The sequence below is a fragment of the Macaca nemestrina genome, chromosome 1 (genome assembly GCF_043159975.1).
Source record: "Macaca nemestrina isolate mMacNem1 chromosome 1, mMacNem.hap1, whole genome shotgun sequence".
Lineage (NCBI taxonomy): Eukaryota > Metazoa > Chordata > Mammalia > Primates > Cercopithecidae > Macaca > Macaca nemestrina.
This window is the reverse complement of record NC_092125.1, coordinates 108,339,214-108,366,842: the sequence shown is the minus strand read 5'-3', so window position 1 is coordinate 108,366,842 and position 27,629 is coordinate 108,339,214. Positions and strand designations below refer to the sequence as shown.

The following is a 27,629-nucleotide window of genomic DNA, read 5'->3' as shown; positions in this document are numbered from 1 at the left end:
CTCCTTTCTGCTCTTCCCGAGAATAGAAACTGTCCCATCCCTGTTCCTAGTCCTCAGTTCCTCTACCTCAAAGGCATCACTGCTATCAGTGTTTCTAAGTTTCTTTCCGGAAGTGGGATGATATACTTTGAGGTCTTCTATATTTTAAATGAGCTCTGGGACAGAAGGTCCCTTTTTCTCCAGTGAGATGGCAGTATCTGTTGAGCAGGGTGTGGGTTCTGCCTTCCCTCAGAGGGAGGCAGGGAGGAAGGCACACGGTGGGTTTTTTTTTTTTATTTTGGAGATAGAGTTTTGCTTTTGTCACCCGAACTGGAGTGCAGTGGCACAGTCTTGGCTCACTGCAACCTCCACCTCCTGGGTTCAAGTGATTCTTTTTTTTTGTTTGTTTTGTTTTGTTTTGAGATGGAGTCTGGCTCTGTCGCCCAGGCTGGAGTGCAGTGGCTGGATCTCAGCTCACTGCAAGCTCCGCCTCCCGGGTTTAGGCCATTCTCCTGCCTCAGCCTCCCAAGTAGCTGGGACTACAGGCACCCGCCACCTCGCCCGGCTAGTTTTTTTGTATTTTTTAGTAGAGACGGGGTTTCACTGTGTTAGCCAGGATGGTCTCGATCTCCTGACCTCGTGATCCGCCCGTCTCGGCCTCCCAAAGTGCTGGGATTACAGGCTTGAGCCACTGTGCCCGGCCCAAGAGATTCTTCTGCTTCAGCCTCCCGAGTAGCTGGGATTACAGGCATGCGCCACTACACCTGGCTAAGTTTTTGTATTATTAGTAGAGACAGGGTTTCACCATGTTGGTCAGGGTGGTCTTGAACTCCTGACCTCAGATGATCCACCTGCCTCAGCCTCCTAAAGTGCTGGGATTACAGGCGTGAGCCACTGCTCCCGGCCACATGGTGGTATTATGTGTATGTATGAAGATAAGCAATCTTTTTTTTTTTTTTTTTTTTTTTTTTTTTTTTTTTTTTTTTTTTTTTGAGACAGGGTCTCACTCTGTCCAGGCTGGAGAACAGTGGCATAATCACTGCTCACTGCAGCCTCTCCCAAGCTCAAGTGATCCTCCCACCTCAGCCTCCCAAGAAGCTGGGATTATAGGTGTACACCACCAGGCTCAGCTTATTTTTGTATTTTTTGTAGAGATGGGGTTTCACCATGTTGGCCGGACTGATCTTGAACTCCTGAGCTCAAGCAGTCCACCAGCCTTGGCCTTCCAAAGTGGCGGGATTACAGGCATGAGCCACTGCTCCTGGCCATCAAGCAAAATCTTTAAACTTTTAACAAAGCCTGGCTCCTCAGGGCTGTATCAGAGGAAATGGATTATTTTAGGTTAGTGAGTCTCAAAGTGTGGTATCTGGACCAGTAGCATCAGTGTCACCTGGGGAACTTGGTTAGAAATGCAAATTCTCAAGGCCTCACCCAGACCTACTGAATTAGCAGCTCTGGAGGTTAGGTCTAGCAACCTGTAGGTTAAAAGGCTCTCCAGGGTCCTTCTGTTAGTCTGAGAATCAGTGGTTTATCTATAGGAACTGACAGGGAAGTTAGCCCCCAGGTAGAAGTTTCATAGTTTCTAGTTAAGTCTCTCAGCCTAAACTCATTTCTTCACCTAGGACTCCTCCTATTTATGGAGCAGGCACCCAACATGGCTGAGCCCCGCGGCCCTGTAGACCATGGAGTCCAGATTCGCTTCATCACAGAGCCAGTGAGTGGTGCAGAGATGGGCACTCTACGTCGCGGTGGACGACGCCCAGCTAAGGATGCAAGAGCCAGTACCTATGGGGTTGCTGTGCGTGTGCAGGGCATCGCTGGGCAGCCCTTTGTGGTGCTCAACAGTGGGGAGAAAGGTGGTGACTCCTTTGGGGTCCAAATCAAGGGGGCCAATGACCAAGAGGCCTCAGGAGCTCTGGGCTCAGATTTTGAACTCCCTGAGAACCCCTACTCTCAAGTCAAGGGATTTCCTGCCCCCTCTCAGAGCAGCACATCTGATGAGGAGCCTGGGGCCTACTGGAATGGAAAGCTACTCCGTTCCCAGTCCCAGGCCTCGCTGGCGGGCCCTGGCCCAATGGATCCTAGTAACAGAAGCACCAGCATGTTGGAGCTAGCCCCGAAAGTGGCTTCCCCGGGTAGCACCATTGACACTGCTCCCCTGTCTTCAGTGGACTCACTCATCAACAAGTTTGACAGTCAACTTGGAGGCCAGTCCCGGGGCCGGACCGGCCGCCGAACACGAATGCTACCCCCTGAACAGCGCAAACGGAGCAAGAGCCTGGACAGCCGCCTCCCACGGGACACCCTTGAGGAACGGGAGCGCCAGTCCACCAACCACTGGACCCCTAGCACAAAATATGACAACCATGTGGGCAGTTCGAAGCAGCCATCCCAGAGCCAGAGCCCGAGTCCTCCCAGTGGCTTTAGCCGTTCCCGTCAGACTCAGGACTGGGTCCTTCAGAGTTTTGAGGAGCCACGGGGGAGAGCACAGGACCCCACCATGCTGCAGGTCAGACCCAGTCCCTCCCTGGCTTCCAAATGTCAGCCCCTTGTCCCTTCTCATCAGCTTTTACCCACCAGCCGTGAGCCTCCTTGCTAGTTCAAATAGCCTAGGCAGAAACTCTCTACCTTTTGTTCTCCACCGTATCTGTCCACAAAATAGGTGATATTCGCATGCACAGGATATTTCCATGGGTAAAATTCTAAAGAAAATGGAGCAAGCTATAAAATCACTATTCACAAGTTTGTACCTAGTTGTCATTGCCACAACCATTAACTATGCCTCAGTCACCAGCATTTGCTAGATCTGCAGAATATGTAAGGCAGGCTTGGAGGATAAGAGCAGTTTCCTTGGTGCTCTTGCCAAAATTCCACAAGTTTCTCTCCTACTCAGGAATGTAAGTAAGTGAGGGAGCGACTTTACTTTGAGAGAAACTTAAGTCCATTTTAAGAGTAAATTATTTATAAACTCTAGCGTGTTAACTACCATTAGTGACAAATCCCTTGTGGCACAGTTCGCAGCTGGTTGAGATGTTTGTTGAGGAAAATCTGGTTTACAGCAGTAGTGCAGAGGTGCATCCTGTGTTGGCCCCTCCCTGGCCTGTTGCTCAGGCCTCCGCACCGTGTCTTCCTTGCCACACTTCAGGGTTGTTCATCACGCTTGTAGGGGCTTGACCTGAGACTGCTACTTCTCCTCCATCTGAACCCCACGTGTGCTTCTGGCCTAATCTTCCTATTTCTTTCTTTCTTTCTTTTTTAACAGTTCAAGTCAACTCCAGACCTCCTTCGAGATCAGCAGGAGGCGGCCCCACCAGGCAGTGTGGAGCATATGAAGGCCACCATCTATGGCATCCTGAGGGAGGGGTGAGTGGGGGCCCCCCCAGCAACAGAGGCATACCCCTCCTTCTTTTTCTTCTAGCTTTGTTCCCCATCTTCCCTGATTTTACCCTTTCCTGATCTCTGCTACCTCTTTCCTCCCCTAACCCTTGCTTCTATCCTTTTATACTCTAGAAGCTCAGAAAGTGAAACCTCTGTGAGGAGGAAGGTTAGTTTGGTGCTGGAGAAGATGCAGCCTCTAGTGGTGAGTGGCCTTCTCTGGATGGGACCAAGGGTCAAGGTTAGGGCTTTGAGGGCCTCAGGGGATCCAGACTTGGACTCACTCCCTTTTCCCCCAACCCTCCATATCTCTGGCAGATGATTTCTTCTGGTTCTACTAAGGCTGTGGCAGGGCAGGGCGAGCTTACCCGAAAAGTGGAGGAGCTACAACGAAAGCTGGATGAAGAGGTGAAGGTGAGGAAAGGTTAGAGACATGCTGGAGACATGAAGGAAAACAGGGAAAAAGCCTTGGCCTGGAGATGGGCTGAGCTGACTCTTCCAAGCAATGGAACAAGCATGTTTGTGCCCTAGGAGACAAGACACAAGAGTGTGTACTAATTCCAGCAAGGACTTCTGGGTTCTCTGGGGGTTAGGGAGGCAGAGCACATCAGGAATCTTCCTACCTTCCATTCTACTCCCTTTGGTAGTTCCCATCCTGGCTCTGCCCCTTACTAGCTGTATAAAACTTAAGAAAATTACTTACATTCTCTGTGCCTCAATTTTTTTTTTCATCATCATAATGGCAGTGGTAGTAGCTATCATTTATTGAGTATAATTTTGGTAGTATGTACTGTCCTGGGTACTGTAATCATTATAGTTACCCTATGGATACCTATTCTGGACCCTTTTCTGATGAGAAAACTGAAGATCAGAGAGGCTAAGTAAGTTGCCTATGGTAGTAAGTTGCAGAGAGGAATGAAAAAATCCAGGTCAGTCTTATTCTAAAGCCAGTGTACCCTTTTTAAAAACATGTCTTCTGCCTTTCAAAATACTGGTTTGTGTGTAGTTGGTGCTCAATAAATGCTGGATTGTAACTTCCCTTGTCTCTTGGAAAGCCCTGTAGTGTAATGATTAAGTGGTTAGCTGTGGAGCCAAACTAACTGGGTTCATATCCTGGTTCTGTTACTTTTTGGTTGTGTAACTAACCTTGGGCAAGTTCTTTAAATGTTCTAAGCCTCTGTTTCCTAAATTGTAAAGTGGGGATTATGATAGTACTATTTTTTTGTTTGTTTGTTTTTTGTTTTTGTTTTTTGAGACGGAGTCTCGCGATCTCAGCTCACTGCAAGCTCCGCCTCCTGGGTTTACGCCATTCTCCTGCCTCAGCCTCCTGAGTAGCTGGGACTACAGGCGCCCGCCACTGCGCCCGGCTAATTTTTTGTATTTTTAGTAGAGACGGGGTTTCACCGTGGTCTCGATCTCCTGACCTTGTGATCCGCCCGCCTCGGCCTCCCAAAGTGCTGGGATTATAGGCGTGAGCCACCGCGCCCGGCCGATAGTACTATATTAATTAACTATTGCTGTGTAACAAATTACCCAAAACTCAGCAGCTTAAAACAAACATTTTCTGGCTGGGCGCGGTGGCTTACACATGTAATCCTCTGGGAGGCCGAGGCAGGCAGTTCACCTGAGATTGGGAATTTGAGACCAGCCTGACCAGCATGGAGAAACCCTGTCTCTACTAAAAATACAAAATTAGCCCAGCGTGGTGGCACATGCCTGTAATCCCAGCTACTTGGGAGGCTGAGGCAGGAGAATTGCTTGAACCCGGGAGGCAGAGGTTGTGGTGAGTCGAGATGGCGCCATTGCACTCCAGCCTGAGCAACAAGAGCGAAACTCCGTCTCAAAAAAAAAAAAAAAAAAAAGCATTTCCCAGTGTCTGAGGACCAAGAATCTGGGATCAGCTTAACAGAGTAATTGTGGCTCTGAGTCTGTTATAAGGTTCCAGTCCAGCTTCTGGCTGTGGCCAAAAGAAGTAAATTGGAGGATCTGCTTCTAAAACGGCTTACTCAGGGCCAGGCATGTTGGCTTACGCCAATAATCCCAGCACTTTGGAGGGGCAAGTTGGGAGGACCACTTGAGCCCAGGAGTTTGAGACAAGCCTGGGCAACATAGTGAGACCCTGCCTCTACAAAAAATAAAAAAAATTAACCAAATGTGATGGCATGCACCTGTAGTTCCAGCTACTTGGGAGGCTGAAGTGGGAGGATTGCTCGAGCCCAGGAGGTTAACACTGCACTAAGCTAGGATTGCACTGCTGCACTCCAGCCTGGGTGCCAGAGCAAGACCCTGTCTCAAAAAAATATAAATGAATGAAACAAACAAAACCAGCTTAATTGGCTGGGTGCAGTGGCTCACGCCCGTAATCCCAACCCTTTGGGAGGCCGAGGTGGGTGGATCACCTGAGGTCAGGAGTTCAAGACCAACCTGGCCAACATGGTGAAGCCCTGTCTCTACTGAAAATACAAAAATTAGTCAGGCGTGGTGGCAGGCATCTATAATCTCTGCTACTTGGGAGCCTGAGGCAGGGAGAATTGTTTGAACCTGGGAGGCAGAGGTTGCAGTGAGCTGAGATTGTGCCGCTGCGCTCCAGTTTGGGCAATGGAGTGAGACTCCATCTCAAAAACAAACAAACAAACAAAAAAACAGGCTGGGCGCTGTGACTCATGCTTGTAATGCCAGCACTTTGGGAGGCCGAGGTGGATGGGTTACCTGAGGTCAGGAGTTTGAGACCAGCCTGACCAACATGGAGAAATCCTGTCTCTAATAATACAAAAATTAGCCAGGTAAGGTGGCGCATGTCTGTAATCCCAGCTACTTAGGAGGCTGAGGCACGAGAATCACTTGAACCCAGGAGGTGGAGGTTGCGGTGAGCCAAGATCTCGCCATTGCACTCCAGTCTGGGCAACAAGAGCGAAACTCCGTCTCAAAACAAAACAAAACAGAACACCAAAAACAAACAAAACAAAACAAAACAGAAAAACCTGGCTTAATCAAATGGCTGTTGGTTGTTGACCTCAGTTCCTGGCTGTTTGGCCTTCCTCCTAGAGCTGCTTTTGAGTATCCTCATAATATAACAGCTACTTTTTCCCAGAGTGAGGGATCCAAGAGAAAAGCTGCAATGCCTTTTTATGACCTAACTTCAGAATTTACTCATCACGTCCTCCTTTTACCGTTTGTTAGAAGGAAGCCCCTAAGTCAAGCCCGTGCTTGAGGCAAACAGAATTAGGCTTTATCTTTTTTTGTTTTGTTTTGTTTGTTTTGTTTTTTTTGAGATGGAGTTTTGCTCTTGTTGCCCAGGCTGGAGTGCAATGGTGTGATCTCGGCTCACTGCAACTTTGACCTTCTAGGTTCAAGCAATTCTCCTGCCTCAGCCTCCGGAGTAGCTGGGATTACAGGCATGTGCCACCTCGCCCGGCTAATTTTGTATTTTTAGTAGACACGGGGTTTCTCCATGTTGGTCAGGCTGATCTCAAACTCCCAACCTCAGGTGATTGACCAGCCTAGGCCTCCCAAAGTGTTGGGATTATAGTCGTGAGCCACCGCACCCAGCTGGCTGTATCTTTCGAAAGAAATGTCAGATAATTTGTGGACATATTTTACATCATCATAAGTACCAAGGCTAGTTATGAGGATTAAATGTGGATAATACACATAAGGTCCTAAGTACAGTGTCTATCGTACAGCAAGTGTCTAATGAGTGTTAGACATACATTCCCATTATTCTGAGTCTGAGAGGCTTTCCCTACCCTCCATCTGCTGTACTCTCATTCCCTTTTTCAGAGGCGGCAGAAGCTAGAGCCATCACGAGTTGGGCTGGAGCGGCAGCTGGAGGAGAAAACAGAAGAGTGCAGCCGACTGCAGGAGCTGCTGGAAAGAAGGAAGGGGGAGGCCCAGCAGAGCAACAAGGAGTGAGTGCAGCTGATGGCGCACTTTGGGCTGCTGGGGGGCTGCTTGGGGTCGTAGGCCAGGTTTAGAGGCCACTCCCTCTTTGCCCCTAGGGTTGAAGGAGACAGAAGGAAATCTCCGGAAGCTGAAAGGAGCAGTGTTGGTTTAAGGACAGGATAGGGCCTTTCTCTCTACCTTCTTTATCAATAATGGTGGTAGTGCATGATTTTGAGTTAAGCTACCTGGGTTTGCCTCTGTCTCAGATTCTTAAACTATAAAATAGAGTTAATAATAGTACCTACCTCACAGGATCACTGTAAGGATTCAGTCATCCATTCAGCAGATGTTTCATCAAGAATGCTGTGACAGGCATTAATCTAGGTTCCCAAGGCACATCAGTGAACCCTACAGATGAAGGGCTCGCTCTCCAGAAGCTTAGTTTCTACTGAGAGGGAACAGACAGTAAACAAACATATTATGCAAGTAAATTTGTAACACATGAGAAGGCAGTAGATACAACAGGGTAAGGCAGGTCAGGAGGGTCAGGTTGTAGGGGGGCAGGTTGCAAAAATCAGGGGAGGCCTCATCAAGATTTGAAGGCAGGAAGTTTAAATGCATTAATAAATATGAATTAAAATATATGATGTGTTTAGAAAACTGCCTGACACATAGCGTGCAATAATGTTATCTATTATTAGGCTCCAGAACATGAAGCGCCTCTTGGACCAGGGTGAAGGTTTACGACATGGGCTGGAGGCCCAGGTGATGGAGCTGCAGAACAAGCTGAAACAGGTCCAGGGTCCTGAGCCTGCTAAGGAGGTGTTACTGAAGGTAGGGTCTGGGGTCATATGCCCCAGCATCTGTTTTTTCTCAGCTGGAGCATCCTCAAGTCTGCTCATCCATGGTTTCCCCAAAGTATGAGGAGTGGTTGGCTGATTACAGGTACTCAGTGTGCTTTCAGGCAGATTCAGTGGTGGGTTGGGACTAGAGTTAGGATAAAGGAAACCTATCATTCTGGGCTCTAGTACCGGTACTAGAGCACCTGGTACTGTGCCTAACACAATAAATATTTTTTGACTCAGTGAATTGATAAGTAGATGTATTATAATGTGGTCACACCTGTACTTCTTCCTTTACTTTCTCCAGGACCTGTTAGAGACCCGGGAACTTCTGGAAGAGGTCTTGGAGGGAAAACAGCGGGTAGAGGAGCAGCTGAGGCTGCGGGAGCGGGAATTGACAGCCCTGAAGGGGGCCCTGAAAGAGGAGGTAGCCTCCCGTGACCAGGAGGTGGAGCATGTCCGGCAGCAGTACCAGCGAGACACAGAGCAGCTCCGCAGGAGCATGCAAGATGCAACCCAGGCATGTGACAAGAGCAGGGTCTGAGAGAGGAAGGCACTGCTGGGGGACAAGGCTGCCTTGGGATCTTGGACTTTTGGACTTTTCATGGTTCCAACTGGGAACTCCCCCTCTCGCTCTAAAGGACACATGTGAGATCTGCTGAAAACCTTGGCCAGGAAAACTATAAGGGCAGAGGGAGGGAGTATAGGCCAGAAGTACCATGAGGTTGTGTGACAAAAGTCCCAAGGGGGACTGGGCGCAGTAGCTCACGCCTGTAATCCCAGCACTTTGGGAGGCCGAGGCAGGTGGATTGCTTGAGCTCAGGAAGTTAGAGACCAGCCTGGGCAACATGGAGAAAGCCCATCTCTACCAAAAATACAAAAACTTAGCTGGGTGTAGTGATGCGTACTTGTAGTCCTAGCTACTTGGGAGGCTAAGGCAGGAGAATCGCTTGAACCCAGGAGGCGGAGGTTGCAGTGAGCCGAGATCATGCCATTGCACTTCAGCCTGGGCGGCAGAGCGAGACTCTGTCCCCCTAAAAATAAAAAACCCCAAGGGGAAATAACTGGGGAGGTTTCCTGTAGAAGATAGAGGGGTGGACTGTGACTTGAGGAGAGAACCTCTGCTAGCATTGTACCAGGTACCACAAGAGTGTCAGGGGGTGTAGCTGGCATGGTGCCCTCTGGGTCTAAGCCTTTCCTTGTACACACTCACACTTTGATTTGAAGTGACCTCTTCCCTCTGAGCCGTCTGGTGTCCAACTCTCCCCTTCTCTAGGACCATGCAGTGCTGGAGGCCGAGAGGCAGAAGATGTCAGCCCTTGTGCGAGGGCTGCAGAGGGAGCTGGAGGAGACTTCAGAGGAGACAGGGCATTGGCAGAGTATGTTCCAGAAGAATAAGGAGGATCTTAGAGCCACCAAGCAGGAGTAAGGACATTGGCCCTCTCAGAAATACCCATGATTCATATGCCACTTCCTTTCTCTTTTTTAATTTTTAATTTTAATTTTAATTAATTTATTTTTTTGGGACAGAGTTTTGCTCTTGTTGCCCAGGCTGGAGTGCAATGGCACGATCTTGGCTCACTGCAACCTCTGCCTCCTGGGTTCAAGTGATTCTCCTGCCTCAGCCTCCCAAATAGGTGGGATTACAGGCTCACGCCACTACGCCCGGCTAATTTTTGTATTTTTAGTAGAGATGGGGTTTCACCATGGCCAGGGCAGTCTTGAACTCCTGACCTCAGGGGATCTGTCCACCTTGGCCTCCCAAAGTGCTGGAATTACAGGTGTGAGCCACTGCGCCTGGCCCCCTTTTGCCTTTTTTTTTTTTCTTTTTTGAGATGGAGTCACACTCTGTTGCCCAGGCTGGAGTGCAGTGGTGCGGTCTCGGCTCACTGCAACCTCTGCCTCCTGGGTTCAAGCGATTCTCCTGCCTCAGCCTCCCGAGTTGCTGGGATTATAGGCGCCTGCCACTAGGCCTGAAGTTTTTGTATTTTTAGTAGAGACGAGGTTTCACCATGTTGGCCAGGCTGGTCTTGAACTCCTGACTTCGTGATCCGCCTACCTCAGCCTCCCTAAACTCTGGGATTACAGGTGTGAGCCACTGCACCCAGTCCCTTTCTTCTTCTTTTTGAGATAGGGTCTTGCTCTGTTGCCCAGGCTGGAGTGCAGTGGCACAGTCTGGGCTCACTGCGACCTCCACCTCCTGGGCTCAAGCCATCCTCCCACCTCAGCCTCCTGAATAGGTGGGACTATAGGCATGCACCACCACACCCAGCTAATTTTTGTATTTTTTGTAGAGACAGGGTTTCATTATGTTGCCTAGGCTGGTCTTGAACTCCTGGGCTCAAGTGATCCATCTGCCTTGGCCTTCCAAAGTGCTGGGATTACAGGCATGAGCCACTATGCCTGGCCCACTTCCTTTCTATCCATGGTATGTTCTTACTCTCCCATTTCTCAAACTGCTCCTTTCCATGTTCACCTTCCTTCCTCTTGAGAGTGGGTGCCCAGTGTGTTGGCCTCCAGAGAGGTGGCTTTTATTGTCATGCTAACCTCCCCCAGGCATGTGGCCTTACTCTGTTCCCTTTCCCCTTTATTTCACCTTGTCCGGCTCAGACTCCTGCAGCTGCGAATGGAGAAGGAGGAGGTGGAAGAGGAGCTTGGAGAGAAGATAGAGGTCTTGCAGAGGGAATTAGAACAGGCCCGAGCTAGTGCTGGAGATACTCGCCAGGTTGAGGTGCTCAAGAAGGTATTTGGGAATTGGGGGGCAGAATGGCAGGTGGGGGTGATGAACACCTGCCTTACCTCTCCATGAGGGCCTCCACGCTAGTGGGGCTGTCTCCTGTGTGCTTGGTTTCCAGGCCTCATCCTGCCTGCTCAGCTTGAGCTCTTTCCAACACAGCAGCACCAGTCTCCTCATTGAGCATAGAGGTTTCTAATGGAAAGTGCTCTCAGAACCCAGGTTGGGGCATAGCCAGAAGCTGTTGGCTGCCTCCCAAGAGACGTCATGGGTAGCAGCATTTAGGTGGATTTGTGAAACTCCAGGCTGACTTTTGCAGGCTCAGAAATCTAATTTGGTCAGCATGGCAAAAGCTGCTTTGTCTTTCGGAGGGGTCTCTAAGTACATTTATGAAAAAATGTTTACCATTAGAATTTCAGTTTATTAATTTACATTGAGAAATATCATCACATTGACTGGAATGCTTGTGTTGGCACGGCCTGGTTACTAATGTAACAAAACTAATTAGTAAAAGAAAAATAGCAGAGTATATGGTCTTGTATTGAAGATTCACTACATATTATATAACCCTTTAGCCTAATTACGGTACTTTCTGAATTTCAGGAGTAGCTAATAGCAAATAATTAGAACCAGAACTCATATTTTAATTTTCTTTTTAAAAGAAATCAGAGCTGTGCCAGTATTTATTGTGTCACATATTTTGGTTTTACACACACACACACACACACACACACACACACACAATAGGAAAGACGAGTGGCAGCTGCAGGTATTAGGCTGACCTGTTCTGTCAAAGTCTCTCCAGGTTGCTCTTGCATGCAGTTGGAGATCCCGTGGCCACGTTATATATATATATATATATATATATATATATATTTTTTTTTTTTTTTTTTTTTTTTTGAGATTGAGTCTCACTGTGTCACCCAGGCTGGAGTGCAGTGGTGCGATCTCAGCTCACTGCAAGCTCCGCCTCCCGGGCTCACGCCATTCTCTTGCCTCAGCCTCCCGAGTAGCTGGGACCATAGGCGCCCACCACCACGCCCGGCTAATTTTGTTTTGTATTTTTGGTAAAGACGGGGTTTCACTGTGTTAGCCAGGTTGGTCTCGATCTCCTGACCTCGTGATACGCCCACCTCAGCCTCCCAAAGTGCTGGGATTACAGGCGTGAGCCACTGCCCCCGGCGTCAGCTGTATTTGTTTAAACAACCAGTTGCACTAGTCATACCTTCATGTACTCTCCCTTCACTTTTGTTTTTTTTAAATGGAGTTGTATTTTACATGCTGTAAAAGTCATCTTTGTACAATCTAATTCTTTTTTTTTTTTTTTTTTTGAGACGGAGTCTCACTGTGCCACCCAGGCTGGAGTACAGTGGTACAGTCTCGGCTCACTGCAACCTCCGCCTTCTGGGTTCAAGCCATTCTCCTGCCTCAGCTTCCCAAGCAGCTGGGATTACAGGCACACACCACCATGCCTGGCTAATTTTTGTATTTTTAGTAGAGACAGGGTTTTGCCATGTTGGCCAGGCTGGTTATGAACTCCTGACCTCAGGTGATCCACCTGCCTCGGCCTCCCAAACTGCTGGGATTACAGGCATGAGCCACTGGTGCCTGGCACCCAGTGGTTTTTATTATATTAACAAAGTTGTACAACCATCATCCCCCCACCCAATGGCAACCACTAATCTACTTTTTGACTCTGGATTTACCTATTCTGGATATTTCATATAATTGAATCCTATAATATATGGACTTAAGTGTCTGGCTTCTTTCACCTAGCATAGTGTTTTCGAGGTTTGTCCATGTGGTAGCAAGTATGAGTACTTCATTCCTTTTTTTTTTTTTTTTTGAGATGGAGTCTCACTCTGTTGCCCAGGCTGGAGTGCAGTGGTGTGATCTCCGCTCACTGCAAGCTCTGCTGCCTCCCAGGTTCACACCATTCTCCTGCCTTAGCCTCCCTAGAAGCTGGGACTACAGGCGCCCGCCACCATGCCTGGCTAATTTTTTTGTATTTTCAGTAGAGACGGGGTTTCACCGTGTTCGCCAGCATGGTCTCAATCATGACCTCGTGATCCACCCGCCTCGGCCTTCCAAAGTGTTGGGATTACAGGCGTGAGCCACCGCGCCTGGCCAAGTACTTTATTCCTTTTTTATGGCTGAATAATATTCCACTCTGTGGGTGTACCATGTTTAGTCCAGTCATCAATTCATGGACATCTGGGTTGTTTATACATTTGGGCTATAATGAATAATGCTACTATGAACATTCACGTATGTATAAGTTTTTGTGTGAACACACATTTTCAGTTTTCTTGGGTTACCTAAGAGTGGAATTGCTGGTGATATAAGTGGTAAATCTGTGTTTAACTTTTTGAGAAACTGCCGAACTACTTTCTGAAGTGGCCACATCATTTTTCATTCCCCCTGGCAGTGTGTGAGAGTTTCAGCTTCTCCACATTCAGGTATCTTAGTCTGGCTCTAGGTGCCCCATCACCTCCCCTTTCCTTCCAGGAGCTGCTCCAGACACAAGAGGAGCTTAAGGAACTGCAGGCAGAACGGCAGAGCCAGGAGGTGGCTGGGCGACACCGGGACCGGGAGTTGGAGAAGCAGCTGGCAGTCCTGAGGGTTGAGGCTGATCGAGGTCGGGAGCTGGAAGAACAGAACCTCCAGCTACAAAAGACCCTCCAGCAACTGCGACAGGACTGTGAAGAGGCTTCCAAGGCAAGGGGAGTGGGCACAGGGCTTAGGAGGTGGAGGCTGAGGGTGTCTGGAGGGCTGAGGAGCCAGAGGGTGTGGAAAGTTACCTGTCATGGGTATGTACTGACCAGTTCCTGGGTCCTAGGTGTGTGGTTCAAAGAAGCCAGGATTTGGCAGGGGGAGGACACCTGTATCTCTGTAGGGGTGGGATTTTCAGGGAAGCGTCTGGCTGGTGGCAGCTCCTTTCTTTAAGCCTCATTCTTATGGGCGGTCTTTGGGACGGCTTTCCTGGGTTTGGTCAATGGCCCTAAGCACTGGGGTCTGAGCTGCCACCCCCTAAACCGTCCTTAGGCTAAGATGGTGGCCGAGGCAGAGGCAGCAGTGCTGGGGCAGCGGCGGGCCGCGGTGGAGACAACGCTTCGGGAGACCCAGGAGGAAAATGACGAATTCCGCCGGCGCATCCTGGGTTTGGAGCAGCAGCTGAAGGAGACTCGAGGTCTGGTGGATGGTGGGGAAGCGGTGGAGGCACGACTACGGGATAAGCTGCAGCGGCTGGAGGTCAGTGCTTCTGCCCTCCCAGCCCTCTCTGCTCAGCCCTGGTGAAATACTCCTATGCTAAACAGCCATCAGTTTCACTTTGTTCTTAGTGTGCATCTGTTTCGCCTCCCCAAACCCTCTGTTAACCTTGGGTCTATTTCCTGGAGTATACTTTGGCGCCAGTGTTCCAGTCTTTGCACTGGTATTTTTGTCTCTTATCTCTTACCCTTTGCTTGCTCTGTGCATCCTGATTTCTTTGCTAGGAGCCTGTTTTCATTGCGCACCATTTGCATAAATACCTCCTTTCTCCCGTCCAGCTACCCACCTCCAAATAACTTGAACCCAAGTTTTGCCTTTTTTCAGTCCAACCCTGCTTCCCTACCTCCCAGGCAGAGAAACAGCAACTGGAGGAGGCCCTGAATGCGTCCCAGGAAGAGGAAGGGAGTCTGGCAGCAGCCAAGCGGGCACTGGAGGCACGCCTCGAGGAGGCTCAGCGGGGGCTGGCCCGCCTGGGGCAAGAGCAGCAGACACTGAACCGGGCCCTGGAGGAGGAAGGGAAGCAGCGGGAGGTGCTCCGGCGAGGCAAGGCTGAGCTGGAGGAGCAGAAGCGTTTGCTGGATAGGACTGTGGACCGACTGAACAAGGAGGTGGGGCATGGGGTATTCTGGGCCTTTAGGAAGAGGCCTAGCTCATCCAGAAGCTGGCCTGAGGGGACAGGGGGTTAGGAGAGAGGGGTTAGTCAGAATGTGTGATGTTTATGGCCAGGTGCGGTGACTCACGCCTGTAATTCCAGCTCTTTGAGAGGCTGAGGTAGGCAGATACCTGAGGTCAGGAGTTTGAGACCAGCCTGGCCAACACAGCAAAACTCTGTCTCTAATAAAAATATAAAAAATTAGCCAGGCGTGGTGGCTCGTGCCTGTAGTCCCAGCTACTCAGGAGGCTGATGCAGGAGAATCACTTCAGCCTGGAAGGCGGAGGTTGCAGTGAGCTAAGATCATGCCACTGCACTCCAGCCTGGGTGACAGAGCAACACTCTGTCTTAAGAACAACAAAAAAGAATGTGTGATGTTTGCTTTCCTCAAGTACATTGTTAGGAAGATCAAGACCAAATCTTCTGGAAGGGGCATCCTTCCTACCTCCCCTCCATGTTTTTGCTCTTTCCCTCACATCCCATTCCTTTATGGTCTTCATTCTTGGAGAGCATCTCCTGGGATTCTCCCTTAGGAGTCTACAAAACCTATATACAAGAATTGTCATTGGCCAGCTTGGGCAACATAGTAAGACTCTGTCTCTACTTAAAAAAAAAAAAAAAAAATTAGCCAGGTGTGGTGGCTTGTGCCTCAGTTTCTCTATAGGTGAGGAACTGAGACCCAGAGAAGATAAGTAACTTGCCTATGGTTGCTAATTAGTGGTAGAGCCAGGGTTTGAACCCAGACATCTGTATTCCCAGCTACTCGGGAGGCTGAGGTAGAAGGATTGCTTCAGCTCAGGAGGTTGAGGCTGCAGTGAGCTGTAGCCTGCAATATAGCAGGCTATAACTGCCCCACTGCAATATAGCAAGAGCCTGTCAAACAAAAAAAATCTTCATTGGTAGAATTTTAAATTTTGGTGAGGGGAAGAAGAAAAGAAAGAAAAAAGAAAAGGAAATAAATTGCTTTTGCTGCTAAGGTTCTCCTCCCAATCTTTTTGTAAAACAAGAACAAACAAGTAATATATTACATCAATTCTAAAGTGCGCATTTTATCATTTGTCAATAAAAAATGCACATTTTATCATTTCTGAAATAGAGTTGTGTCTTATAACTTATGGTATGTTATAGTTCAATTGGCAGATTTTTCTTAGTTGTACGTCTTATAATCATTGGCACCTTGGGTTTGCTGAAATGGTCATTTAAGGCTTACTTTGTATCAGGCACTGTTGTAAGTACAGAACTTCACATAATTAACTAACGTAATTCTCACAACACCTTGTGATATAGCTACTATTCTTATCCCATTTTACAGTTGGGGAACGGAAACCCAGAGAGATAAGTAACTTACATATGGTCACTAGTAAGTGGTAGAGCCAGGATTCGAACCCAGACATCTGTATATAACTATTAGCTATACTAGGAACCTAGGTCCAGGAAAGAACAAGAGAAGGCTACCTTGTCAGGAAGGAGACCCTTGGGGGAGAGTCTTGGGAGTCTGGGCCTGGAGAGGGACATTTATATACAGTGCTGAAGACCCTTTTCTCTGTGTTTCAGTTGGAGAAGATCGGGGAGGACTCTAAGCAAGCCCTGCAGCAGCTCCAGGCCCAGCTGGAGGATTATAAGGAAAAGGCCCGGCGGGAGGTGGCAGATGCCCAGCGCCAGGCCAAGGATTGGGCGAGTGAGGCTGAGAAGACCTCTGGGGGACTGAGCCGGCTTCAGGATGAGGTAGAAGCCTAATATCCTTGGGTTTGAAGGTCCTTGCTTCTTTTTTTTTTTTTTTTTTTTTGAGACGGAGTCTCGTTCTGTCGCTAAGGCTGGAGTGCAGTGGCGCAATCTCAGCTCACTGCAAGCTCCGACTCCTGGGTTCACGCCATTCTCCTGCCTCAGCCTCCTGAGTAGCTGGGACTACAGGTGCCCGCCATCACACCTGGCTACTTTTTTGTATTTTTAGTAGAGACAGGGTTTCACTGTGTTAGCCAGGATGGTTTTGATCTCCTGACCTCGTGATCTGCCTGCCTTGGCCTCCCACAGGGCTGGGATTACAGGCGTGAGCCACTGTGCCGGGCCCCATCCTTGCCTCTTAACTGAACCTGTGACCAAGGGTCCCTGGGGCCCAGGTTGAGGTCTAATGACTTGCAGCATGGAGGAATATATTGTCTGTAGAGCAGTGATTTTCAAATTCTGTGGCTTAGAGCCACCTGGGGAGATTTTTAAAAATCTCCACACCCAAGCTGTATTCCATACCACTTCAGTCATCATCTCTGGGGATGGGATCAGGATCAGTATTTTTAAAAACTCCTCAGGTGATTCCAAGTTGTGTAGAGACTTTAAAAACAATAAAGAAGCTGGGGATGGTGGCTCACACCTGTAATCCCAGCACTTTGGGAGGCTGAGGTGGGCAGATCATGAGATCAGGTGTTCAAGACCAGCCTGGCCAACATGGTGAAACCCCATCTCTACTAAAAATACAAAAATTAGCCGAGCGTAGTGGGCGCCTGTAATCCCAGCGACTCAGGAGGCTGAGGCAGGAGAATTGCTTGAACCTGGGAGGTGGAGGTTGCAGTGAGCCGAGATCGTGCCATTGCACTCCAGCCTGGGCGACAGAGTGAGATTTCATGTCTCAAAAAAAAACCAAAAACAGAAACAATAAAGAAAATGAATGAGGGCAGGTGCAGTGGCTCACGCCTGTAATCCCAGCACTTTGGGAGGCTGAGGCAGGCGGATCACAAGGTCAGGAGATCAAGACCTTCTTGGCTAACACGGTAAAACCCTGTCTCTACTAAAAATACAAAACATTAGCCAAGCGTGGTGGCGCATGCCTGTAGTACCAGCTACTCGGGAGGCTGAGGCAGGATAATCACTTGAACCTGGGAGGTGGAGATTGCAGTAAGCCGAGATCGCGCCACTGTACTCCAGCCTGGGTGACAGAATGAGACTCCATCTAAAAAATGAAAAAGAAAAGAAAATGGATGAAAAGTCAGTCTGCTTTTTATTGTCACCATGCCACTGGTAATTCTAAAGAGTGACAGTGATGAAATGTTTCTGCCCACTGGGCTGGACTGCTCCTGCCCTTCAACCTTCACCTTTTTACTACACTGAGCTGTGGCATTTTTACCCTTGCTTAGATCCAGAGGCTGCGGCAGGCCCTGCAGGCATCCCAGGCTGAGCGGGACACAGCCCGGCTGGACAAAGAGCTACTGGCCCAGCGATTGCAGGGGCTGGAGCAAGAGGCAGAGAACAAGAAGCGCTCCCAGGACGACAGGGCCCGGCAGCTGAAGGGCCTCGAGGTGAGGGCACTGGGGTGTGACCTGTGGAAAAGGGGTGGGACTTCAAGCCACTTTCTGTACTAGCGGTCAAAACCGACAGCCCACAGTTGATGAGTTTTGTTCGGCTGCAGTATTTTAAACAACTTTGAATCAATTGCCAATGTTTAGAAATTTATAGATGTCACCTAAAAATTTGGATTTCTAGTTTCTTTTGTATTTGGCAGATATGGTAATACTTAGTGTCTTGTCCTGAGTCTGCATGGCAACAGTTGGCTGGAGCTGAGCAGTGGGTTTCCCCTTTAGAGTGAGCAGTATTCTTCAGTTTGCTATATTTGATAATAATAACAGCAGCAGCAAACATATTGTGCTGTGTGATAGGCAGTTAAGACTTAATCCTCAGAATAACTCTGTGGGGTAGGTAGTCTTGTTTTCTCCATTTTACAGATGAGGGAAACTGAGGCACAGAGCGATGAACTTGTCCATGGTCTAGGAAGCAGTAAATCTGATTTTCAGACTGGACAGTCTGGTCCCATGTATATACTCTTAGCCTCTACATGGTACTGCCTCCAGTGCCTCAGTTTCTGAGTCTCTTCATCTCAGCCTTGGCCCAGGTACTTGGGTTTCTCTCTGTTTTCCCATTAGAGAAATAGGGTTTTCCAATGAAGAGTAGATTTGCCTGTCTGTCAAAGTGACCAGAGCATGGCCCCGACCTGCCCTTGATGCCACATCTGGTCAGCAGAGGGCGCTGGCTCCATGGTGGCTCTGGGCCCCGGCAAGTACCAAAAGGTTACGGGGATGTGCAAGAGAGAAAAGTCTGTTAATGCTGGAGTTTGAGAGGCTCCTGGTCTGAGTTTGGCATTCTGGTGTCCAGCATTTGGGACAGAATTAACTTGTTCTTCCGTCATAGGAAAAAGTCTCACGGCTGGAAGCAGAGTTAGATGAGGAGAAGAACACTGTGGAGCTGCTAACAGACCGGGTGAATCGTGGCCGGGACCAGGTAACCCCCTCCTTATCCCTCATCTCTGTTTACCCCTGACTACATCACCTCTTGGTTCTCTCAAAAACAACTCTGCCCTCCCATCTTTCATCATCTGGCTGCCGAATCTGTGCATGGCTGGGTCTGTTTCAGGGTCTCGTCTGCTTTGGGAAAGGTTGACCAGTTTCCCTGGGTGGAAAGAAGCCAGTAATTTGTGTGGAGGAAGGGATCCTGGTGGCCTGGGCTACTCTCTGACCTGAATTGGGGCTTCTTTAGTTTACAAGGGATGCTAGTTCCTGGTGGGACGAAGGAGGCCCTGTTTACATTCTCTGGCTCCTCCCATTTGAATATGCTGTGATTTTTTTAGTTGCCTGGGAATTTTTGGATTCAGGGTTCAGAGACCATCCTCCCATGACTCAGCCTCACTTGGTTCAGCTTGCTGGTTCATCCTTAGCCCTCCCCAAGTCTCGTCCTCTCACCCATCCCCACTAGGTAGATCAGCTGAGGACAGAGCTCCTGCAGGAGAGGTCTGCTCGGCAGGACCTGGAGTGTGACAAAATCTCCTTGGAGAGACAGGTGAGTGGGGAGGGGAGGGTTCTTAGGGATGGACCCCAGGAGGTGGGTAAAGTGGCCAGTGGAGTGCTAACTGTGGAGGCTTCCTATCTCTCTCAGAACAAAGACCTGAAGACCCGGTTGGCCAGCTCAGAAGGCTTCCAGAAGCCCAGTGCCAGCCTCTCTCAGCTTGAGTCCCAGAATCAGTTGTTGCAGGAACGGCTACAGGCTGAAGAGAGGTGCCATAAGCCTATCCTTCCTCCTTCGCTCCCTCCCTCCTTTTCTTCCTCCCTCCTTCTTGGCTTTTCTCTTTTATGGCTCCTCCATCTTCCACCTCAGATGTGGCCAACCTGGCCTGATCTTTAGGGAACGTTTTCTCCTGGTAGAGAGCAAAGAGAGTTGCAGAAATTCTGAAATGTGAATGACCGCATTCTCCCTTGTTCTTTGAATCTGCCCTGGATCCTGCCCAGTCTAACGGTGGGGCTCATGACTGAGAGAAGTCCTTGGGGACAGTAGGGGGCCAAGTTAGGATTCCCTTAGAAATGGGGTCACTCATAGACATTCTTCTATCTCACCTTAGGGAGAAGACAGTTCTGCAGTCTACCAATCGAAAACTGGAGCGGAAAGTTAAAGAGCTATCCATCCAGATTGAAGACGAGCGGCAGCATGTCAATGACCAGAAAGACCAGGTGAGGACATGGCACCCTGGGGCCAAGCAACCCGGGGCAAGCATATATTATATGTTTTCCTGAAAGCCAAGGGAGGCCCTTATCCCCCATAGGTCTTCCAAACATAGACTTTCCTTGTATAAGGACAGAGATTAGATTGAAAGGACTAGACTAGAGAAGTCGTAGTAAGCATATATATTGAGTCCTTATGATGTGCTAGGTTCTGTAAGTATTACACATGTGTTAATACACTTAATCCCTAAGGCAACCCTGTGAGGTTAAGGAACTTGCCCAAGGCCACATTTTTCCAGCGGCAATTATCCCTTGTCAAGATTGTTAAGGGGGAGGGTCCCAGGCCATGGTAGTAGATGCTATTCCAATGTGTGGACTTGGTATCCTGCCCAGCTAAGCCTGAGGGTGAAGGCTTTGAAGCGTCAGGTGGATGAAGCAGAAGAGGAAATTGAGCGACTGGATGGCCTGAGGAAGAAGGCCCAGCGCGAGCTGGAGGAGCAGCATGAGGTCAATGAACAGCTCCAGGCCCGGATCAAGTCTCTGGAGAAGGACTCCTGGTATGGGCTGCCCTTTTGCCCTTGCTCCATAGGGACACTAGAGCAGGGAGGGAATGGTCTCTCCTGTGCTGGATAAGGAGGAGAATCTCTAAGATGGGACTGTGTAGTCACTTGTTTCTGGTCGGAAGCTAGTATATTTATTTCTTAGTATCTCAGCGACTATTCTGTACCTCATCTCCCCAAATCTGATTAGTTGGGGATTTTGTGAGTAAACTTTAGGCCTTAGAAGAATTGGGATTTCTTTTGCACAAAAAGGGTGGCTGTCTCAATATTTCTTTTTTCCCCTCCCTAACCATTATTCTTCTCTCTGAGTCAGGCGCAAAGCTTCCCGCTCAGCTGCTGAGTCAGCTCTCAAACATGAAGGGCTGAGCTCAGATGAGGAATTCGACAGTGTCTACGATCCCTCATCCATTGCATCACTGCTTACGGAGAGCAACCTACAGACCAGCTCCTGTTAGCTCGTGGTCCTCAAGGGCCCAGCAACCAGGCTCAAGGCCTATCCCAGCAAGTGCTGCTCTGCTCTGCCCACCCTGGATTCCACATTCCTATGGGTGACCCAATTATTCAGACCTAAGAAAGGGAGGGGTCTGAATGATGGTGATAAAAAAAACACATCAGCAATAAGCTGATAGATGGACTTTCCACTGTAGAAGTGGATATTTCAAGCCAACTGAGCCCTTCAAGTGCCGACACCTCCCTCATCTCTCTCATAGTGGAAGGATGGTCAGCATTAGGCTGATGGGGACTGAGCAGGATAGGAAGGGATAGAAATTGCCATGTGTACAAAGCTTTATTTTTTAGCCCTTAATCCTAAGGCTCAGGGAAATACCCTATGTTAATGTGCTCCCTGGATTCCTGCAACTCATTTTCCTTCCACTCTAGAGCAGAGTGAGGGGAATGTTATGGGTAACGGACATGCAGGCATGGCTCTACCCATTTCTTTGCACAAGTATGGGGCCCATGTGGTAGTCCCCATATCCTTCCAGTTCCTATATTTTTGTCTTCTTCCTTTCCCCTCTTCGCCATTCCTACCTTGCATTTTTCCTCTCAGTGCCTTAGCCAGGGTAAGGAGATAAGGATGCTCTTCTTGCCTTTTATATCTGCACATTCATACCTCTCCAAAGACCAGCTTTTCCCCAGCCAGGGCCCTCAGCCTTCCCTGCTGCCCCAGTGATTGATTGAGAGAGCTATTGGGGGTTTCTCTGCCAATGAGCCGCTGGGAGAGGGACTTTGGTAGGGTCATGATAAAGTGGCGGGGGTCTGGTCCTGCTCAGGGTTTCCATCCATCCTCTTCTCCCTCCTCTGTGACTGTGGATATGGTTATAAGGTGGTTGCACCTGGGAGCCCTGACAACTGTCTGCAGAAGTTCCAAAAGTAAAGGTGTCAGTCCCTGTTGCCTTCCTTAGGGCTTCTCTGACCAGATGTACCCAACTTCGATAAAAGAACCAAGGGACCCTCATTTTCTGAGGTGCTTGGCCCTGATTCAGGGGTTAGAAGCTGACTGTAAAAATGGGAAGAGACAATGGAAGACATTTATTTCTCCTTTGGATTTTGGGGAGAACCAAGTCCTGGTAGGGAATAGGTAAGGGGATGATTCACGTCTCATATTCCCTAAGCAGGTTGTATAGGGAGCCGGTGGGAGGAGGAAGGCTGTTTTCACGAATGACTTGTAATGTCGTGATTAAAAAAAAATCCTATATTCTTCTGCAAATTGGACATTCTTTTCCAATCCAGTCCAGCCTTGGTTTTATCTTAAATTAAATATTAAAATTATACATTTATATTGAAATCCTTGATTTGTCTTCTCATTCTTTTTCTTGGCTTATTTGGAGGTCCAGGTTTTTTGAAGTCATATTAACTGTACAGTTTAGGGGCCAAAGCTAGAGTTTTCTTCACCTTGCTTTTCAGAGGCCCTTTATAACAGAGCAGGTGGGACCTAGGAAACCTGGAGATGTTTATGGCAGCCCCATTCTCTCCTGAACAACATTCTGGGAAGAGCAAGGACAGTAAATGCCTTTTTTTTTTTTTTTTTTTTTGAGACTGAGTCTCACTCTGTCGCCCAGGCTGGAGTGTAATGGCACGATCTTGGCTCACTGCAACCGCTGTCTCCCGGGTTCAAGCAATTCTCCTGCCTCGGCCTCCTGAGTAGCTGGGATTACAGGCACATGCCTCCACACCCAGCTAATTTTTGTATTTTTAGTAGAGATGGAGTTTTTCCGTGTTGGTAAGGCTGGTCTCAAACTCCTGACCTTGTGATCTGCCCACCTCGGCCTCCCAAAGTGCTGGGATTACAGGCATAAGCCACTGTGCCCGGCCAGCAGTAAATGCCTTTTTGAGGGTTAGAATAGGACAGACCAGAACCGGGTTTTATTCCCTTGGGTCATAGTGATAACCCCAGCATTCACTTCCCAGGTAGAAAAATCCCCATTCATTCCTAACTGGCATAGAACCCAGTCCCTAACTGGGAGGTAGGGACATTTCTGCTGTTCCTGCCCTAGTGTTGCCTTGAAGAGGGAGCTGGCCCTTCTCTAGAGCCTATTGCCAGGTATAGGGGTACTATCCACTCAGGAGTGGGTCAGACCTCCTCCTGAAGTATTCTGTCTGCTGTCTGTGTGGACCATAGCCAAGTGAAGCAGCCATCTGCCAAGAGCAGCTGGGCGGGGAGGATGCTCCAGGGTCCTGCTTGGCCAACCCTCTCTTCTAGGCCCTCAAGATCCCAGCCTAGGCTTGGGGAGAAAATGCAACTGGAGAAGTCAAGGCTCATCCTTTCTCACGAACACAAATTCCTTTTAAGGCAATGTGTCCCGCCTCTCCCAACCATATAAGGGCAGCGTCAGTAAAAGAGCTTCTGCAAAACAAGCAAACAAGCCCCACCCAGAGCCTAGCTGACTGGGCCTCCTGGGCCTCTTGCCAAGGAAGTGCACCTGCCAGACTGGCTTAGGCCAGTCTGAGTGAGCTGGCCCTTGGTGCCCGCCTTTCTGCGGTGGAGGAAAGGTTTACTCAGCTCTACAAAGCCTACAAGCTGGTTTACGTATAGGGAGAGGAGCATGTATGGAAGGAAGCTTTTGCAGGTTCCAACTCCTCATCCTCTAGGAGCAGGCAGGGTGATTCCCTCTGATCAACACTGATCTTGGAGATGGAAGGCGACAAGATTAATGAAGAATGTTGAAGTGCAACCACATACTCTAGATAAAGCTGTTCAGTTAAAGCAGCCCCATGTCTCTCCCAAGCCCCACCTTTGTGTAAATCCGGGCGAGCACGGATGGGGCATATCCCAGACCCCTTGGCCCCGCCCACCTCACCTCCTCGCCTATCGCTCGTTCTCGGCGAAACCGTGAACTGGGGGCGTGGCCTATCTTCAGCCCTGCCTCTGATGAGCCTATACAAGGGGGCGGTTCCGCGCGCGCCCGCGCAGTTGGAGCCGGACAGCCGGGTGAAGAGGTGGCGTGTGTGCTGCGACCCCGGGGGAAGATGAACGGGACGCGGAACTGGTGTACCCTGGTGGACGTGCACCCAGAGGACCAGGCGGCGGTAAGAAAAAGCACCCTCGCCGTCTTCCCCGTTTTGTATTCCCGGTTTCTAAGTCCGCCCCTTCCTTGCCCCACGCCGAGTTCGCTGACATCACCTGGTGCCCGGCTTGCGCGGTCAGCCCTGCGCGGCGCTTCTCTCTTTTTATTCTTTTGCCTGCGACCGGCAGTGGGAGTCGCTGGGTGAAGACTCGTTTGAGGCTGGAGGGTTCGGGGCGTCCCTGCCCTTTGCTAGGACCCTGCGGCTCCTGCCTGGGACTCGGCGCCTGCGAGCCCGTGCTTGGGCCGCGGGTCTGAGGCGTCTTGTGGGCAGCCAGATTGGGTCATAAGAGAATGAGCTCAAGGGACTGGGTCCCTGAGAGCCTTTGGACATTGTGTCCTGCCGAGGAGGCTTAGGCTTTCCCGTGGGTCGAGGGTCCTGGTGACCTCAGAGGCCCTCCAAAGAATTTCATCATGGTGCTTTGGATGATCAGTAACAAGAAAAAGGGTAGAGTAAATTACAGGGCTTGCACTGGAGGGTGGGGGGCAAGTGGGGGACGGTAGGACTCAAACTATTCCGAGATTGGCTAGGGACTCTACCTTTCGCTAAGAGGGATAGGGCTTTCCGCCCGGGGGTCACCTCTCGTCTTGGATTTCTCCTTCTTCCCCCTTGTAGTTCTCCTGTTTTCCTTCCTCTATCTGCCTCCCGATAACTTCCTGGGATGGTGTGTTAGTTTTGCTTCCGTCTCCAGCCGCCAGGCCCAGGGATAGTGGAGGAAGGGGAGGGAAGTGACCCAAGCGAGGGCTTCTGGACGGAGAGAGGGTTGCGGAGAAAGGGGGTTTTCTCCAGTGCAGGCTAGTCTACCCCGCCCTCCTCTTTCTCTGGCTCCCAGTCACTGTTCTCCCCACGCTAGCTGACCATATGGTTTTTCCTCTCCAGAGGCTGAGGAGGGTAATTTGTGGCTGTTTCTAGGCTCTGTTGGGGAACTTAAGCCAGATTAGGTGTGTACTATTTCATCAGTTTCCAAGCTATTGTGGGTGGGAGTGAAATGAAAACTAAGGTGATGGGGAACTTGTGTATCATTCCCCCCTCCCACATCTGATTCTGTTACCCTCTGCCTGCCTCATCCTGCTCTTGAGGTAGAGCTAACCCAACTGCAGCTAGATTATGGCTCTTCTTCAAACTCATTTCAGGTTTAGAATACAGTTGGTCATTTAGTTTTGTTCCCAGTCCCCTCTCCACTTCTGTCCAGGCTATGAGTGTTTTTGCCACATTAAAATACAGATGTTGCTATTGGCCAACCCCAGTTGCCCAAACCCCATTCGTCTGTAGCCTGCCACATCCCCAGCTATGAGACTCTGAAGAGATGGAAGAAATCCATCCATTATGTGTCAGCCACAAGTCCTACTCCATGCTCTTTGTTTTTAAGCGATGAGGGTCCTGCTATGTTGCAGGAGCTGCAGTACAGTGGCTCTTCACGGGTGCAATCATAGCACACCACAGCCTTGAACTCCTGGCTTCAAGCAATCCTTCTGCCTCAGCCTCCTGAGTAGGTGGGACTTCAGGTGCACACCACCTGTGGCTTCTCTTCCATGCTCTTGCTCTCTCTTTTGGAATAGTTGAGGAAAAAGGGCATGAGTTAAATAAAGGAGAGGGATGTTTGGGCTGCTTTTTGCTTACTTGCTATATAGAAAAGAGATCCAGAAAGAAGTCTAAGACCAAGTTGGCACTAGCAGCGTTAATGAATCATTAACCTCTACTATTTTTTTCTTTCTTCCTTTCGTTTCTTTCCTCTTTTCCCTTCCTCCCTCCCTCCCTCCCTCCCTCCCTCCCTCCCTCCCTCCCTACCTCCCTCCCTCCCTCCCTTCCTTCCTTCCTTCCTTCCTTCCTTCCTTCCTTCCTTCCTTCCTTCCTTCCTTCCTTCCTTCGACAGGGCCTTGCTCTGTTCCCCAGGCTGGAGTGCTATGGCACGATCTCAGCTCACTGCAACCTCCACCTCCTGGGTTCAATAGATCCTTCTACCTCAGCCTCCCTAAGTAGCTGAGACTATAGGCGCGTGCCACCACACCTAAATTTTTTTTTTTTTTGGTAGAGATGGAATTTCACCATGTTGCCCAGGCTAGTCTTGAACTCCTGGGCTCAAGCAGTCTGCCCACCTTGGCCTCCCAAAGGCTTGGGATTACAGGCGTGAGCCACTACATCTGGCACTCTTTCTTGATGTTTTTGCTATTTGGTGGGGCAGAAAAAATTATTAAGAGAAAATAGTGGACAAGGAATTCAGATGGTCTCCAGTCATGGGTTAGTTTGAAGCTAACCAGAGACCTCTAGAGCAAGGGAGAAAAAGAAATTCCCTTTTATTCCTTTTTTCTGGGCTGAACTTGAGACTTATTTTACTCCAAAGCTGGGAATGAAGTAATCATTGTCCAGATCTGGTCTTGGAGACATTCCTGGGCCCTTAAGGGAGGGGAGGAGATGGTGAACAGTCAGGACACAGGCCTTGTCCTGCATTCCTCTTCTCTGAGCCAACTTGCAGACAGAATTTATGGCTCTGGACAACCCCCAGGAATCTGTCATATGTTCACACCACTGAATGGGTGCTCAATGCATGTGCAAAGTGAGTAAATAAATAAATGAACAGATGTTTCTTCCGGAGTCAGAGTGTAGAGAGTTGACCTGATTAGAGATCCTAGTGTGAGTGAGGGCCCTGGGACTTTGTTGGTATTTCCCCACTAGCCAGGCTGTGTGCCTTAGTGTATCACATGTGGACATGGACACACGGCCAGTACACTCTCTGGGATGTTTTTATTGTTGGAGGCAGATGCAGCAGGTACAAGGAGCCAGTGTTTTTCAGAACTGCAGACCATAACCACTAGTGGGTCTGAGATCGACTTAGTAGGTCAGACCAGCATTAAAAAAGAAATAGAATTAACACTCTTAGAGTGTTAGTGAGGATAGACATTTTTGGTAGAACTTTTATTTCAGTTGTGTATATATGTGTGTGTGTGTGTATTATATATGAGCATGTTTGTTTACTGGGTCTTGATGTGAAATATGTTTTTGAGATTGAAAAGTTTTGCAAGCCACTGTAGTAAAAAGTTATATTGGCAAATAAAAGAACAAATAAACACCAAACTCCTTTTTGCTAGGTATTTCTATTAACTTCCTTTGGTTATAAACAACAGAGAATGACTCCAGCTAAACTAAGCAGATGAGGAAATTATTAGAAGGAAATGAAGCAGTTCACAGAATTTAAGGGAAAGCTTAAAAAGCCCTAACCAAGGATGTTCTGGGGCCTGGGTAAGTGGAACAACGGAGGCTTACTACTATTGGTGAATTGGTTCCAGCTGTTTTAGGTCT

General features: G+C 49.1%; 2 protein-coding genes and 1 non-coding gene across 7 annotated transcripts in view; 2 read left to right on the top strand and 1 right to left on the bottom strand.

The window, feature by feature from the left end:
* Positions 1–22,554, top strand: part of LOC105497853 (cingulin) — a 28,456-nt gene extending 5,902 nt beyond the window's left edge. The window contains exons 2-21 of the mRNA XM_011769342.2: positions 1,602–2,488; positions 3,242–3,342; positions 3,490–3,559; positions 3,673–3,768; positions 7,135–7,262; positions 7,938–8,070; positions 8,386–8,598; positions 9,355–9,503; positions 10,689–10,821; positions 13,321–13,530; positions 13,858–14,064; positions 14,433–14,690; positions 16,289–16,459; positions 17,860–18,021; positions 18,908–18,997; positions 19,469–19,552; positions 19,649–19,767; positions 20,109–20,217; positions 20,602–20,765; positions 21,082–22,554. Of these exons, the coding sequence (XP_011767644.2) occupies positions 1,616–2,488; positions 3,242–3,342; positions 3,490–3,559; positions 3,673–3,768; positions 7,135–7,262; positions 7,938–8,070; positions 8,386–8,598; positions 9,355–9,503; positions 10,689–10,821; positions 13,321–13,530; positions 13,858–14,064; positions 14,433–14,690; positions 16,289–16,459; positions 17,860–18,021; positions 18,908–18,997; positions 19,469–19,552; positions 19,649–19,767; positions 20,109–20,217; positions 20,602–20,765; positions 21,082–21,223 (3,612 nt within the window). The 5' untranslated portion in view covers positions 1,602–1,615 and the 3' untranslated portion in view covers positions 21,224–22,554. The remainder of the gene's footprint in view (positions 1–1,601; positions 2,489–3,241; positions 3,343–3,489; positions 3,560–3,672; positions 3,769–7,134; positions 7,263–7,937; positions 8,071–8,385; positions 8,599–9,354; positions 9,504–10,688; positions 10,822–13,320; positions 13,531–13,857; positions 14,065–14,432; positions 14,691–16,288; positions 16,460–17,859; positions 18,022–18,907; positions 18,998–19,468; positions 19,553–19,648; positions 19,768–20,108; positions 20,218–20,601; positions 20,766–21,081) is intronic.
* On the bottom strand, positions 11,552–11,659 carry LOC139360584 (small nucleolar RNA SNORA44). Its single transcript, XR_011618067.1, has one exon. It is a non-coding gene; the product is annotated as a small nucleolar RNA SNORA44 (small nucleolar RNA).
* Positions 22,555–24,161: 1,607 nt separating the features above from the next.
* Positions 24,162–27,629, top strand: part of LOC105497854 (tuftelin 1) — a 44,630-nt gene continuing 41,162 nt past the window's right edge. For 2 of the 5 annotated variants that reach the window (XM_011769345.3, XM_011769347.3), the window contains exon 1: positions 24,162–24,296. In XM_011769345.3, the coding sequence (XP_011767647.2) occupies positions 24,237–24,296 (60 nt within the window). In that variant the 5' untranslated portion in view covers positions 24,162–24,236. Of the gene's footprint in view, positions 24,297–24,645; positions 24,780–27,629 lie in introns of those variants that run through there. The other 3 variants (XM_011769346.2, XM_011769350.3, XM_011769348.2) reach the window with 2 other exon arrangements.